The following is a 16,495-nucleotide window of genomic DNA, read 5'->3' as shown; positions in this document are numbered from 1 at the left end:
CCAAGAAAATTTTATCATATGGCATGACCGGTTAGGCCGTCCCAGATCAACAATGATGCGAAAAATTATAGAGGTGTTGCATCTTTCCCTCCTTGAGGGCTCATTCAATCTCCAAGCCGAGACTAATGCAATTGTTTGTGGTGTGACCAGTATCTTTATGATATTCACAATACTGGTTGAGGTCTTGCCCTTTCTTGGAATTCATCGTTAGGGCAGGTTTCAAGTTTTGTTCTTCTGTGAGAAGAACATCACTTGGCGACTTGGTGAGCTCCGTCCAATTGCGTTCCCGAGACTCTTTCTTTGACGCCCTTTGGGCGTTGATCGTTGATCTGGCATCGGGTTGGGACCCGCGCGGCTCGTATAGTTTGTAGTCATGGTCACGGTTCCACGAGCTCATGTTGCGCTTGTTGTTGTTGCGCTTAGTCTCCTGCCGGGAAGATTACCCTTCCGCGGGAGGAGGGCGAGCTTTTCCTGTATTGGGTCTTAAAGACCGTGTCGTCTGGGCGTACGTCTTGACTGTTGTCATGACGTCGTCCCACTTCTTTGGTAAGCCGTCCTTGCCGGATATGGTCATGATCATTTCATCATTTTTGACCGCTCTGATGTAATGACAGCGAGCAAACTTGTCACACCCCCAAAATCCACATGCGGAGTACCACCGCTTGGAGGCGTGACTGACCAGGATCCAGCCACCAATTATACTGAGCAATATAATAAATAACATAAGTAATACTCACCAACCACAAGGTTAGCAAATATCATAGTCAAAGTTCAAAGGTTTTAAGTTTAAGTAGTAGTTCAGAGAAGTAGCGGAAGCATAGACAAAATGGATTAAAACAAAGTTCTTAGTTCAAGTTTGTTTAAAACCCAACACACGGGTTAGACGACCACTACACATCCGCAAGCTGCAAGCTCCTGAATCACTGGGTACCTGCAAAGCATGCAGTAGGTATCAACATAATGTTGGCGAGTCCACGAGGTGTCAAGTTTTAGTTTTCGAAAACGTAAGTTGTTTAGATAAAGCATTTATAATCACGTTGTGGGGAGCTACCCCATCTGTAAGCTCACTAAACTGTAGATACCGAAACTGTTGACGGAAAGTTGTTGTGCCCCGAGTCAATGTCTATCGTCATTGATCAAGATGCAAGGTCTACTAGTTCACGCCCGATCTCCCCCGGTCACGGTGTGAGGTTGTTAAACCTAATAGCGCTATCAACTAATAACCCGTTCGCCCCCGGCGATTAATCGGTGCTGTAAGCAGGGACTTAAGGTGATAGAGTTTCGTTTAGCTTGGCTAGTTGTGATTTATAAATAATATCCAAACGTATCTCCCCCGGAGATAGTAATTACCCATTCGGATTTCCCCTGGAAATAATAGTTCAAAAGTATTCTTCCCAAAGTTGGCAGTTTGTCCGTGTCCCTCCTTGGGACGCATGCTTTTAGTGTGTGAACTCACCTTGGGTTGCTCGGCAGATTAGGTTACTTGTCAAAACGCTGGTCACCACGTCCTAACATGGTTATCAGTATAGGTCAGGTTTGGGTACAGAGAATGTTACGTATATTTTACACATAATCTAACACATAGCATGCATACAGTTACATGTTGAGTTATTGGGCCTGCTCTACTATTGGATCAGTCAACAACTAACACATAGTTCAGTTAAACAGGCAGCCCAAACAAATCACGTTGTGGCCCAATAACTAAAGTGAGCAGCCCAGTCGAGACAAGGTGGTCTCGACTCGAGAATATGCGGTCTCGAGTCGCAACCAGGAGGTCTCGAGTTGTAATGGCTGGTCTCGAGTGGTGCAGGCATGACTCGCAACCCCAGAGGTTTCGAGTCCCGTCTCGAGTTGTCACGGTGTGGTCTCGAGTCGAGACCTTGACGGTCTCGAGTCCCTGAAGTCCGTCTTGAAGTTGCTTGGTCTAGGTCTCGAGTCGCAACCGTTGCGGTCTCGAGTTGTAGCTCCATGGTCTCGAGTCGCAACCGTTGGTCTCGAGTCGTTTACCTGCTGATTCTGATGCATCTGCCCGAATTGTATTATGCAATAGAATTCTGATTTCCTGATGTTATGTACTATCCAATAAGGTTTCACAAACATGTTCCCTTGTCTAACACTTAACCATAATGGATCAAACAACAAGTTTTTCAAATATTTGTAACAACATTCAAACACATTCAACACATATTCATCACATGTTCATCTAGTTCATCTTTAGGGTTTCTCTATTAACAAACATGTTCCTCCTACATAACCATGCATTCTATGAACAAAATCACTTAGATATCAAGATCATCTTGCAAGAAACAAAAGAAACATTTATCTTATAACATTGAACATAATCCGGATGGTCATAAACACTCTTAAACTATCATTCTTTTGCCATTTTGAACATCTTAGCAAACATCATCATATAATAGTTCACACACAATATCAAACTCACCAATCAAACAAAAATCATACAAAAGACCTCTAGACTAGACATGTTTCTTATTCATTAACACACCAAAACTCTTAACACACATTAACACTAACCGGTTGATGAAAAGGCACCGAGTCAAGGAAGATGATGAGAAAATGAAGTATTCGGGTGATGGTGATGAGCTTGACCGAGTTCCTTGTTGTTGCCGATTGAATCCGAGAGAGGGAGAGGGAGGTGAGCTTGATTGCTAGGTTTAAGGTTTTCTAGAGAGAGAGGGAGTGAGGATGAAGTGAGAGAGAGTGTAAAGGAGAGTGTGAGGGTTTTCGGGTATATGTATAAGGTGGTGCACCCTAAGTGGGTTTCGAGTGGGCTAAGGGAGGTTGCGGCCCAACCGGCCCAACCGTTTACTGTTTGCTCGAGACCGAGAGTGGTCTCGAGTCGGGTTCGTGGTCTCGGTTCACTATTATACACATACATATATATATATATAGTTCACATACTTAATACAAGGATCACATAACTCGTCAAGATAATTCACGAACTTTCATTTAATAATATAAGTACACCAAAGGCTAATACAAGAAGGTTGCTCGGGAAAACCTAGAGTGTCACATTATCCCCAAGTTTTAAGAACTTTCGTCCCAAAAGTTAAGGTAGCCACTGACAAGCTAGTACGTGTGAGAGTGTTTCAACGGGGTGTCACATCATCCCCCTTTTAGTTTGGAATTTCGTCCCGAAATTCAGTTGTAGCTTCAGTGCTTGGGGTTTCGTTTGGGAACAACTGGGGATACTTGCACTTTATCTGGTCTTCCCGCTCCCAGGTAAACTCTGGGCCACGTCGCGAGTTCCAACGAACTCGCACGTGAGGTATCTGGCTACGTTTGAGGGTTTTGATCTCGCGATCCGTGATCTCAATCGGTTCCTCAGTAAAGTGTAGCTGTTCGTCAATAGTGAGTTCCTTGAAGGGGATTATGAGTGTTTCATCTGACAAGCACCTGTTCAGATTAGACACGTGAAAAACATTGTGCACCGCACTCAGCTCTTCAGGCAGATTCAATCTATACGCAACCTTACCGATTTTCTCGGTAATTTTGAATGGTCCAACATATCGCTGATTCAGCTTGCCCCGTTTACCAAAACGAACCACACCCTTCCTGGGTGAGACTTTAAGTAGAACCCGGTCCCCGACCTGGAATTCTAGCGGTTTTCTACGCTTATCAGCGTAGCTTTTCTGACGGTCACGAGCTGCCGCCATGCGTTGTCTGATCTGGGCAATCTTCTCCGTCGTGTCTACCACCAGTTCTGGGCCTGTGACCTGGCTGTCACCAACTTCCGCCCAACAAAGAGGTGATCGGCATTTACGACCGTACAATGCCTCGAAGGGTGCTGCCTGAATGCTGGTGTGGTAGCTGTTATTATAGGAGAACTCCACTAGCGGTAGATGCTTCTCCCAATTCTTGCCAAAATCGATCACACATGCTCTAAGCATGTCTTCCAGGGTTTGGATGGTGCGTTCAGACTGCCCATCCGTTTGTGGGTGATAAGCGGTGCTCATGTCCAAACGTGAGCCAAAGGATTTGTGCATAGCTTGCCACAACTCCGAAGTAAAACGAGCGTCTCGGTCGGAAATAATGGAAGTTGGCACCCCGTGCCTCGAAACCACTTCCTTTAAGTAAACCTCCGCCAAGGTAGAAAACTTGTCTGTTTCCTTAATGGCCAAAAAGTGTGCGGACTTGGTCAATCGATCTACTATCACCCAAATAGTATCATTCCCACGTTGGGATCTAGGTAGGCCAGTGACGAAATCCATGGAAATTTGCTCCCATTTCCATTTTGGGATTTCTGGTTGTTGGAGTAGGCCTGCTGGTTTCTGATACTCAGTCTTGACTCTTGCGCAGGTCAAACATTTGCTGACGTATGTTGCTATGTGGGCTTTCATGCCAGGCCACCAATATGTAGTCCTTAAGTCGTGGTACATCTTATCTGAACCAGGATGTACTGAGTAACGGGACTTATGGGCTTCGTCCATCACAAGTTCACGTAGATCTCCATAGAGTGGGACCCAAATGCGCCCTGTCACATAGTAAGCGCCATCTTCTTTTTTTTTCCAATCGCTGTCTCGATCCTCGCAGGGACTCAGCCCTGATGTTTTCTGGTTTCAGAGCTTCAACCTGAGCACTTCGAATCTGAGTAGGGAGGTTAGACTGGATGGTAAGTTGTAGCGCGCACACGCACTTGGGCGTAGTGTCTTTTCGGCTGAGGGCGTCTGCCACGACATTGGCCTTGCCCGGATGGTACTTGATTGCGCATTCATAATCATTCAAGAGTTCGACCCATCAACGTTGTCGCATGTTTAATTCCTTTTGCTTGAAGATATGCTCGAGACTCCTGTGATCGGTGTAAGTAGTGCACTTGGTAGCGTACAGGTAGTGTCTCCATATCTTAAGCGCAAAAACCACTGCTCCCAGTTCCAAGTCGTGCGTAGTGTAGTTCCTTTCGTGAGTCTTTAGTTGTCGAGAGGCGTAGGCAATAACTTTCTCGCGTTGCATTAACACGCAACCGAGCCCATGAATAGACGCATCGCAGTAAACCACAAAGTCGTCTGTACCTTCAGGTAACGAGAGAATAGGGGCACTACAGAGGTTATCCTTAAGCTTCTGAAATGCGGATTCCTGGGCTTCATTCCATTTGTAAGCAATACCCTTCTGAGTGAGAGCCGTGAGAGGCTGAGCAATCTTCGAGAATCCCTTGATAAATCTACGATAGTATCCTGTCAATCCCAAGAATTGGCGGACTTCGGTCGGAGTCTTAGGTGTAGGCCAATTCTTTACGGAGTCGATCTTGGCTGGGTCGACATGAATTCCGTCCTTATTGACCACGTGCCCAAGGAAACGGACTTCTCGAAGCCAGAAGTCACATTTCGAGAACTTGGCGTACAATTGCTCATTGCGAAGGAGTTCAAGAATAAAGCACAGGTGTTGCTCATGCTCCTCTTGGCTTTTCGAGTAGATCTGGATGTCGTCGATAAACACAATCACGAACTTGTCGAGGTAAGGCTTGCATACTCGGTTCATGAGGTCCATGAATACTGCAGGCGCGTTAGTCATTCCAAGGGCATGACAAGGAATTCGTAATGACCATAACGAGTTCTGAATGCAGTTTTGGAGATGTCTTCATTACGGACTCTTAGCTGATGATAGCCCGATCGTAGGTCGATCTTAGAGTAGTAGCTCGATCCCTGCAACTGATCGAATAGATCGTCGATACGCGGGAGAGGGTAGCGATTCTTGATGGTAACTTTGTTCAGCTCACGATAGTCGATGCACATTCGGAATGTGCCATCCTTCTTCTTAACAAAGAGCACTGGTGCTCCCCAGGGCGACGAACTAGGACGGATAAATCCTTTATCCAATAGTTCCTGCAGTTGCGTAGAGAGTTCCTTTAGTTCTACGGGGGCTAATCGATACGGCGCACGAGCTATAGGCGCTGCTCCGGGAGCTAGCTCGATTTGGAATTTGACCTGACGGTGGGGAGGGAGTCCAGGTAGTTCTTCAGGGAACACCTCGGGGTAGTCGCGTACCACTGGAAAATCTTCAATCCTCTTTTCCTTTTCCTGTGTGTTGGTGACAAGTGCTAAGATAGAGGTGTGTCCCTTTCGTAAACATTTATGGGCCTTCAAGAATGAGATGATGCCTGTGACTTCTCCGCCTTTGTCACCTTGCACGATGAGGGGTTTGCCAGAACGGCGGGGAATGCGAACCATTTTCTCTTTACAGAGGATTTCCGCGCGATGTTTGGATAACCAATCCATACCGATAACGACGTCGAAACTTCCAAGAGCAATAGGGAAAAGATCGATGCTATAGGTCTGACCAGACAGTACTAGTTTGCAGTCGTTGATAACATGTGAGGTCTCGATGTTTCTACCATTAGCTAACTCAACGATATGTTTAGAACTTAGTAACGAAGGCGGGTGCTTAAGCTTCTTACTAATACGTAGGGACACATAACTAGCATCGACTCCAGAATCAAATAATACAGAAACATAACGATCATCGAGTAGGAACTTACCCGCCACGACGTTGGGGTCATTCCTCGCTTCTCCAGCTCCAATCACAAAAGCCCTTCCCCTTGCACCATTCCCAGCATTGTTGTTTTGATCGTTGTTTCCAGCTCCCTGATTGTTGTTGCGGTTCTGGTTCAGTTCAGGGCAATTCTTCTTAAAGTGCCCCTCAGCTCCACACTGGAAACAACCCTTGACGTTCCCATGATGCTGCTGCTGCTGCTGGTTCTGCTCCGCGGGACGTGGACTTCTACAGTCCTTGGCCTCATGCCCATCTTATTACATCGCTGACACTGACTTTTCCCACAAGGCCCACTGTGGTGTCGATTGCACTTGTTGCACTTGGGGTGGTTCCCGCGATAGCCACCCTGTTGTTGAGGGCCCTTGTTGTTGTCGGTTTTCCTTTGCTGGGTTGGGGCCTGAGTGGGGTTAGCATCCTTGCTTTGATTTCCTTCCCAGTTACGCTTGTTGTCGTTAGAAGTTCCAGAAGTAGCACTGATCCTTTTGGGCAGCTTGCCCTGTTCCACAGCTTGATCAGTGACTTTGTGAGGAAGACGGACGACCGGCTGAATGGTATTTAGGTTGGCTGCAGTCACATGGCTTCGAATCTCTGGAGCCAAACCCTTGATGTACAATTCGATTCTTCGATACATAGGTCGAGACATGTTTGGGTAAAGAGCAGCATAGTCGTTGGACTGTTTGGTGTATGCCTCGATCTCTGATCCAACCATCTTGAGCTCAAAGTACTCGTTTTCGAGCTTGTGGATGTCATCCATGTGACAATACTCCTCCTTAATCATGTCCTTGAAATCCTCCCACGCAGTAGCATTAGCAGTTTCCAAACCAAACATCTGAATTTGCGCCTTCCACAGGAAAGCGCGTTTCCTTCAAGCGTACCATTAGCAAACTTCACCCAATTCGTAGGGGGACACTCACAGACAGCAAAGACGGCTTCGACTTTCTCAATCCAGTGTAGAAGACCTATGGCACCCTCAGTGCCATTGAATGGGAGAGGTTTGCAATCCATGAAAGTTTTGAAAGTACACACGTGTGGTTGCGCAGGCGCATGCTGACCTGTTATGAGAATCGAAGCGAATAGGTTTAGGGGTGAAAAGACGATGCAGCGGTAGGATCTAAACATCCTAAGATAACGAGTTTACCTCCAGGGTGAGCTGCGAAAGCTGCAGCCACCGTGTTAAGCAGGTTAGTGAATTGAGCCTGAGTCATGTTAATGTTTCCTCTTCCACGTCCACTCATTGTCTTCATAACCAGAAAACATAGTGTGAGTGTGATGTCGTAATGTAGCGAGAATGAGATAGGAGAGGGAGGTGTATCTATCCAACTAGGCACACTAGTACGTATAGCAAAACAGAAAACATAAAGCAAGCAAACAAGTAACACTAGTCCGAGCTATGAGGTCTAATGTGTTGAGTCTTGCACTTGGAGTGTAGTGTCGTCACGAGTCACGGGTTATAGTCTGGTTTTTCTCAAAAAGATTTCCCCTTTTTAAAACCAAGTTCACTATAACCAATGGCTCTGATACCAATCTGTCACACCCCCAAAATCCACATGCGGAGTACCACCGCTTGGAGGCGTGACTGACCAGGATCCAGCCACCAATTATACTGAGCAATATAATAAATAACATAAGTAATACTCACCAACCACAAGGTTAGCAAATATCATAGTCAAAGTTCAAAGGTTTTAAGTTTAAGTAGTAGTTCAGAGAAGTAGCGGAAGCATAGACAAAATGGATTAAAACAAAGTTCTTAGTTCAAGTTTGTTTAAAACCCAACACACGGGTTAGACGACCACTACACATCCGCAAGCTGCAAGCTCCTGAATCACTGGGTACCTGCAAAGCATGCAGTAGGGTATCAACATAATGTTGGCGAGTCCACGAGGTGTCAAGTTTTAGTTTTCGAAAACCTAAGTTGTTTAGATAAAGCATTTATAATCACGTTGTGGGAGCTACCCCATCTGTAAGCTCACTAAACTGTAGATACCGAAACTGTTGACGGAAAGTTGTTGAGCCCCGAGTCAATGTCTATCGTCATTGACCAAGATGCAAGGTCTACTAGTTCACGCCCGATCTCCCTCGGTCACGGTGTGAGGTTGTCAAACCTAATAGCGCTATCAACTAATTACCCGTTCGCCCCCGGCGATTAATCGGTACTGTAAGCAGGGACTTAAGGTGATAGAGTTTCGTTTAGCTTGGCTAGTTGTGATTTATAAATAATATCCAAACGTATCTCCCCCGGAGATAGTAATTACCCATTCGGATTTCCCCCGGAAATAATAGTTCAAAAGTATTCTTCCCAAAGTTGGCAGTTTGTCCGTGTCCCTCCTTGGGACGCATGCTTTTAGTGTGTGAACTCACCTTGGGTAGCTCGGCAGATTAGGTTACTTGTCAAACACGCTGGTCACCACGTCCTAACATGGTTACCAGTATAGGTCAGGTTTGGGTACAGAGAATGTTACGTATATTTTACACATAATCTAACACATAGCATGCATACAGTTACATGTTGAGTTATTGGTCCTGCTCTACTATTGGATCAGTCAATAACTAACACATAGTTCAGTTAAACAGGCAGCCCAAACAAATCACGTTGTGGCCCAATAACTAAAGTGAGCAGCCCAGTCGAGACAAGGTGGTCTCGACTCGAGAATATGCGGTCTCGAGTCGCAACCAGGAGGTCTCGAGTTGTAATGGCTGGTCTCGAGTGGTGCAGGCATGACTCGCAACCCCAGAGGTTTCGAGTCCCGTCTCGAGTTGTCACGGTGTGGTCTCGAGTCGAGACCTTGACGGTCTCGAGTCCCTGAAGTCCGTCTTGAAGTTGCTTGGTCTAGGTCTCGAGTCGCAACCGTTGCGGTCTCGAGTTGTAGCTCCATGGTCTCGAGTCGCAACCGTTGGTCTCGAGTCGTTTACCTACTGATTCTGATGTATCTGCCTGAATTGTACTATGCAACAGAATTCTGATTTCCTGATGTTATGTACTATCCAATAAGGTTTCACAAACATGTTCCCTTGTCTAACACTTAACCAAAATGGATCAAACAACAAGTTTTTCAAATATTTGTAACAACATTCAAACACATTCAACACATATTCATCACATGTTCATCTAGTTCATCTAGTTCATCTTTAGGGTTTCTCTATTAACAAACATGTTCCTCCTACATAACCATGCATTCTATGAACAAAATCACTTAGATATCAAGATCATCTTGCAAGAAACAAAAGAAACATTTATCTTATAACATTGAACATAATCCGGATGGTCATAAACACTCTTGAACTATCATTCTTTTGCCATTTTGAACATCTTAGCAAACATCATCACATAATAGTTCACACACAATATCAAACTCACCAATCAAACAAAAATCATACAAAAGACCTCTAGACTAGACATGTTTCTTATTCATTAACACACCAAAACTCTTAACACACATTAACACTAACCGGTTGATGAAAAGGCACCGAGTCAAGGAAGATGGTGAGAAAATGAAGTATCCGGGTGATGGTGATGAGCTTGACCGAGTTCCTTGTTGTTGCCGATTGAATCCGAGAGAGGGAGAGGGAGGTGAGCTTGATTGCTAGGGTTTAAGGTTTTCTTGAGAGAGAGGGAGTGAGGATGAAGTGAGGGAGAGTGTAGAGGAGAGTGTGAGGGTTTTCGGGTATATGTATAAGGTGGTGCACCCTAAGTGGGTTTCGAGTGGGCTAAGGGAGGTTGCGGCCCAACCGGCCCAACCGTTTACTGTTTGCTCGAGACTGAGAGTGGTCTCGAGTCGGGTACGTGGTCTCGGTTCACTTTTATACACACACACACACACACACACACACATATATATATATATATATATATATATATATATATATAGTTCACATACTTAATACAAGGATCACATAACTCGTCAAGATAATTCACGAATTTTCACTTAATAATATAAGTACACCAAAGGCTAATACAAGAAGGTTGCTCGGGAAAACCTAGTGTGTCACAAAGCTCGTCTGGAACCCACCTATTTCGAGGCATTCCTTGTTGTAACGGGTAACGAAAGCTTCCAAGCCTTCGTTATCTCCGCCCCAGATATTCATGACGTCTGACGTGTCGCGCTGGCGTGCAAGAAATTTTTCTTGCAAGTCGTCAAATGAGGCCAGTGATCCCACTGGCAAAGAATCGAACCAGGCCCTCGCGGTTCCCGTGAGGGTTTGGACAAATAAATGGCACCACAAAGGGTGCGCCCAGCCGCCGACGAGACCGGCGCTGGTAAAAACAACCATATAGTCATCGGGTTTGACGAGCCATAATATTTTCCCACACTGGGAGTGAGTTTGGCCCTCATGAGGGGGGCAAGGTAATCTCCTTGGTGAATTTGGAGTTGCCGGCTGCTGACTTCGGTCTGTAGACCGAACAGTGATCGTGCTTTGCGGTGCGATCATATGTTGTGCGGGGTTGCGCAGAGGTGTAGTAGTCTTGATCCCCAGACTGGCTGCAAGCCGACTGGGAATCCCCGTGGTACTTGTAGTCGTCTGGGTCGGTTCTATCGTTTGTGTCGTCGTTCGGATGCAGCCCAAGACGGCGTAAAACTCCTGACCCTTGGCGAGCAACTGATTCTCGCCTATATTCTCTATGTGGGCCAAGGCGCTCATGCGCTGAGGCTCTGGCCTGGGATCCGTAAGTGGAATCCCCTTTGTCTATCATATGGACACTCACGTATGAGGATCCACGCGGTCCGCGCCTATCCCTAGATGCGAAATGTGTTGGCGCGTGCTCCTCGTATGGTGCTGGTGTGAATGGGCCTTGTGTGGGCCCTCCAGGTGCTTGCGTGCTTGCACAAGCTTGTGCATAGGATGCGTTTAGCATAGCCTGTTGTTGCATGTACCAGGAGTGAAGATCGACTCCTGGTGGCAGTACTGATGCGAACTGTGAAAAATCCGGCACATACACGAGAGGATTACCCGCATGTGTGGATGTGCCGACGTGGCCTGTTGGTTGGCTAGGGGGAGTATTCCCCATTTGCCCTACATTTTGTGGGGCAAAGGTTTCCACTGTGGTAGGAATCGGATGATCCAACATGATTTTACGAAAGAAGAGAGGAAAAAGTGCTAAGAGTAGCGGTGGGCGCCAATGATGAAAAGTGGTTAACCGGGAGGGTTAAGACACTAGTCTCGTCAAGTAGGGTTAATCCCTTCTTTCCGAGATCGATGGCCGGGTCGTCCTCTAACCTGTCTCCTACACAAGGAAACAGACCGTGACTCGTAACAAGGAGGATGGGGTGGGGGTGCTCCTTGGCATCACTCTCCGGCGTGAGAATCAGTATTTGCTAGAAAGCAAAGTGTGTATTTGAGTAGTATGTGAGAGAGAGCCGACTAGCGTTGCCTCAAACCTGGTCCGGGATGGGTATTTATAACCGAAGAGTGCAGGAGGGTAATTGAGTGGCTAGACCGAGAACGCGCATCCTTTTGCATGTGTGTTAGGAGCGCAGTTCACAGAAGTGTTGGACGCTTCCTGAGGTGATACCACGTCTTGCTGCAGCTGTCAGTCCGTTTGCCAGCTTTTCTTGTATGTGGCCTGGGCAGTTGACTGCCGTAAGTGCCCGGACAGACCACTTGTTGGCTTTGTCACTGAAGTCAAAAGTGGCAGTGTCACTTGTGGGACTACAGGATGCGGTTTTGAACCGCATTGCTACGTGCGGTAACCGCAGTGGCTACCGCATCCCTTGTGGTGACGAAAACCCATTTTCATACACAAGGTTAGTCTTCTCCATCTTCGATTGGGACAACCACCTGCATATACGCGTGTCCGCATGACCGCAAGTGAATCCTTGTCAATAGGGGCAACGCATCGGGTTATGGTCACTCGTGCCTAGGCATGGTGCGAGATTTAGGACCATACCCCTTCAACCGGGTATTCAAAATCACATAATCACATAATAGGTATTCAAGGTCCTGTAAATTTTTTTAAGAACACTATAGCAATAGATTGCTCGATTTAAAGAGTGTGAAATGCTCGTTAATACGGTATAATTTAAAAAAATATTAACGTAGGAAAAAGTTATAACGGTTTTAAAATCAAGAAGGAAACTAGTTAAAGTGAGAAAAGACCATCATGCCCTTCCCTTCTTATATTAAGAAAAACAAATATGTGTTCATAATGTATGCTACAATTCGTATGGAACTTCTCTCTTATAAATGATGTCTTATCTTCACTAAAATGTAAATTTTAACGTAGTCATGTTATTTTAGTTCTATATATATATATATATATATATTCTATTCTATTTAATTTAATTGACATAGCCATGTTCATGTTATTTTATTTCTATATATGTTCTGTTTAATTTAATTAAATAAATTATAATGGAACCAAACGTTTTCCTTTAAGCTGCTACTATTTTTCTTAGAATAACAAACTCCATTTAGCGTAACTCAATAAAATAACTAAAGTTTTCGAATAATCACTAACACTTTTATTCAATATTATGATTATCAAATGAAAATCAGCGCATTACACTAAAAATTGTCATTGTGTCATGTCCTCACTGTTATATTCCATACATATATAGAACCTTCTGTAGTCATAACCTCGAAATGAACCTTCTGTAAATATTATTTAAGATAAGTATATTATGCCAATCCACATCCTGAGTTTGAGTTGACATCCAAAAGTCGACTTTTATCGATGTATACCCTATAACTAACACCTATTATAAAAATAGGCAACATGGTTTTTACCTACTAATAATTATAAGCGAATCTGAATATTGACTTTGTCTTGCCATTGGAAATGCTTTCCCATGAGGGACAAAACTTCACAAATTAATGGTTTTGTAAAGTATGATGTCAATGTCATATCAAGTTCAACCCTATATTTATACAATTTGCTGCTACCTGTTGACGCGCCAAATTTCTTCAGCACTTAGGTGTGTGTTGATGATGACTCAACCAAGCTGTGCACCTCACATAATCAGCTCTCAGTACGTTGTGCCATATGAATTTAATGTTATAGTCGACAGACATCGCAATGGAGACCTTGTGATCACAAACATTAAGAAAAACACCATGTTCACAATAAAATCATGTGACACAATGTTCCATAGTCAGCGTTTACTACAGGATGACTGTGGAAGACCAATTGCAATGCTTCGGGCTAAGGTGACTTAATTTTCTACCTTTGGTTTGTTTTATATCTTTGCTGCTAAATTTAGTATTCAAATGAATGTATTTCAATTCCAGAACATGACGGCCCATTCTCGATGGAATGTATTTAGGGGTCAAAGTAAAGCCGATTCAGATATGATATTCAGCGCTGCAACAAATGACATAATCCAGCATCGGTACACCCATGTAAACATATCCTTGGCAAACAAAAGGAGTGGCAGTAATGATTGTGATTTCCAGATCAAAGGATGCTGGTCGGACAGAAACTGCACTATTTACATGGGAGATTCTTCAACAACTATTATAGCCCAAGTAGTTTTGACTCTGTACTTGTTAAATATCATATTTAGTTATATTCATTTATTGTGACACATGAATTGGCTTGTTAATTTATATAAAGCTAAAAGTGAAGCTAATCAGTATGACTTGCTCTTGTAGATGCATGTTGGGCAATCACCGGAAAAATTTATGGTGACGATTTATCCTGACGTGGATTATGCATTTGTGGTTGCACTTATTGCCATTGTTGATGCTATAAATAATCCTGGTAGAAAGGAAGTTGCTACAAATGCTGCAGCCAACGTTGCTACTGGATTTACTACCGGAGTTGCTACTGAGTTGCTGCCGAAATTGCAACAGGAGTTGCTGGTGTTGCGGCTCAAGTCGCTTGTGGATTCATATTTTCTTAGGAGTATGGGAGTATTGGGTCGATACTCGATCCATTTGTAAATTCATTGTGTACCTGTCACGCCTATTACCGCAAAGTTTCTCTTTGACATTTTGGATCAATAGGTTACAAATCCATGTATTATACGGGTTCCATAAATGAAATATTAAATAGTTATTAACAGTGGCGGAACTAGAAGAAATATTCAGGGGTATCCCAATTTTTTTACGATACATTTATAGAACGGAAATTTTTTTACCTACATTACGGGGCAGGGCCGATCCTGAAAATTCAAGTGCCCTGAGCGAGCCAAAAAAAGGCCTTTAGGTCTTACCGAATTAAATTTTATAAACTAGTTTTTTTTTAAGTTAGAGTAAAATGCACGGATAGTCCCTGAGGTTTTGCAAAATAACACCTATAGTCCCCAACTTTTGGAAATTACACCGGTGCTCCCTGTGGTTTGATAGTTTGTTACTCGGATAGTCCCTAGAATGGATGACGGTTAGTTTTCCCTGTTAAGTGGATGTGAAATGACAAATTTACCATTCATCTTCTTCACTCTATAAAAACAAAACAACTCCACCCTAACCCCACCCACCCCCACCTTTAATGGTGGTGGAAACAGAAAGATTAACAAAATCCAAACATGAATTCATGTTAGTTTTGTTATATACTATCCATTATGTACCTCAAAGATGGCATCCGGAGAAGATGAAAGGACTTGACACTCTAAATCTTTAATGGCAATATCTTTGGTCCCTTTGTATGTTACAACAGTGATCGTCTTTGACCACATTGAAAACTCGGTTTCCCACAAGGAAAGAGCACTGGAAGAAGCTATTATTAGAATAGGCTTATGTCATCCAGCAATGATGATACAAAAGAGACCACCTTAGCTAGCCGGTCCTGCAACATTTATGTAATCGCTTGTTTGCGAAAAAACGATAATAATGAATGAATAATCCAAGAATTTCACCTGCCCATCAAAGAAAACAGTGTTTTGACCTCTGTTCTGATAATCACGAAGCTTGTTAACATAAGGAAGAACGTGATTAATGGTGGGGGGAGACGGAGAGAAAGGCGGGGGTGGGTGGGGTTGTTTTGTTTTATAGAGTGGAGAAGATGAAGGGTAAATTTGTCATTTCACATCCACTTAACGAATCAATATTGAGCATATCACATTTGTGCTAGGCTTTATGAATTAATATTGGCAATTAATTTGGGCTTAATATCAGTTTCTAAAAATTTTTTTTGAGGGGTGTCCTAGTAGCGGTTGAGGGGTATCCTTAGTATAAAAATCGGAAAATTTTTTTTTTTTTTACACTACCGCTTAAAAGTTGAGCCGTAGCCCGGGCTACGCCTACGACTATACTAAGTCCGCCCCTGGTTATTAATAAGCGAAAAAATAAATGAAATAGGTGAAAAAAAGAAATTTTATAAATGAAATATTCATATAGTAAATAGAGTAAACTTCCGTTTTACTCCATGTGGTTTGGTCACTTTAACGGTTTTGCTCCAAACATTTAAAAATAGCCATTTTACTCCCTGATGTTTCGGTTTTTTGCCAGTTTGCTCCCCGCCTCTAACTCCATTCAAATTGTTTGTTTTTCCATTTTGCTCGCCGCAGGGAGCAAACTGGCAACAAAAGCAAAACATCAGGGAGTAAAATGGCTATTTTTAAAGGTTTGGGGCAAAACCGTTAAAGTGATCAAACCACATGGAGCAAAACGGAAGTTTACTCTAGTAAATATTAATAACGAAAATAATAAATAGTTGAGAAACATAAGCGAAAAGAAATTCATTAACTTACTTATTTATTAGGTATAACTTGAATTTACAAAAAACAAAAAAAAAATAACGGTAAATTTGTATCACTAACGGACCACTATAGTATCATCATGGCACTAGCAAAATCACCCGATCATATTTATCTACACTAGGCAATAAAATATAACCTAAATCAACTTATTTATAAGAAGAAAATGGGTTCGTTGAAGTTGCCTTATCTCCAAAACCAATATAAAAACATATGCAAAGAGCGAAAATAAGTTATAATATAAATCGAAATGATAATAAAAAAAATAATTACTTGTATACTTTCGGCTATAATGATATGACAAAAAATAAAATGAGATTCAATAATTATAAAAATAGAGTAAATTACAAGTTTTG

At 43.4% G+C, this 16,495-nt stretch overlaps 1 protein-coding gene across 1 annotated transcript; it reads left to right on the top strand.

Annotated features, from left to right (window-relative positions):
* The first annotated feature begins 13,445 nt into the window (after positions 1–13,445).
* LOC110916022 (protein LURP-one-related 13) lies at positions 13,446–14,432 on the top strand. The gene is made up of 3 exons (XM_022160778.2): positions 13,446–13,650; positions 13,732–13,968; positions 14,095–14,432. Exons 1-3 carry the CDS (start codon positions 13,558–13,560, stop codon positions 14,383–14,385), a joined length of 621 nt encoding a protein of 206 aa, XP_022016470.2. The 5' UTR covers positions 13,446–13,557; the 3' UTR covers positions 14,386–14,432.
* Positions 14,433–16,495: the final 2,063 nt, after the last annotated feature.

Source organism: Helianthus annuus, chromosome 16, assembly GCF_002127325.2.
Source record: "Helianthus annuus cultivar XRQ/B chromosome 16, HanXRQr2.0-SUNRISE, whole genome shotgun sequence".
NCBI classification, from domain to species: domain Eukaryota; kingdom Viridiplantae; phylum Streptophyta; class Magnoliopsida; order Asterales; family Asteraceae; genus Helianthus; species Helianthus annuus.
The sequence above is the reverse complement of the archived record's forward strand: the minus strand, read 5'-3'. Positions and strand labels throughout refer to the sequence as shown.

Coding starts and splice junctions, on each gene's coding strand:
- LOC110916022 (XM_022160778.2), top strand. CDS start 13,558: ATGTTCACAATAAAATCATGTGACACAATGTTCCATAGTCAGCGTTTA. Junction 13,651..13,731: donor TTGCAATGCTTCGGGCTAAG/GTGACTTAATTT, acceptor TTTCAATTCCAG/AACATGACGGCCCATTCTCG. Junction 13,969..14,094: donor CAACAACTATTATAGCCCAA/GTAGTTTTGACT, acceptor TTGCTCTTGTAG/ATGCATGTTGGGCAATCACC.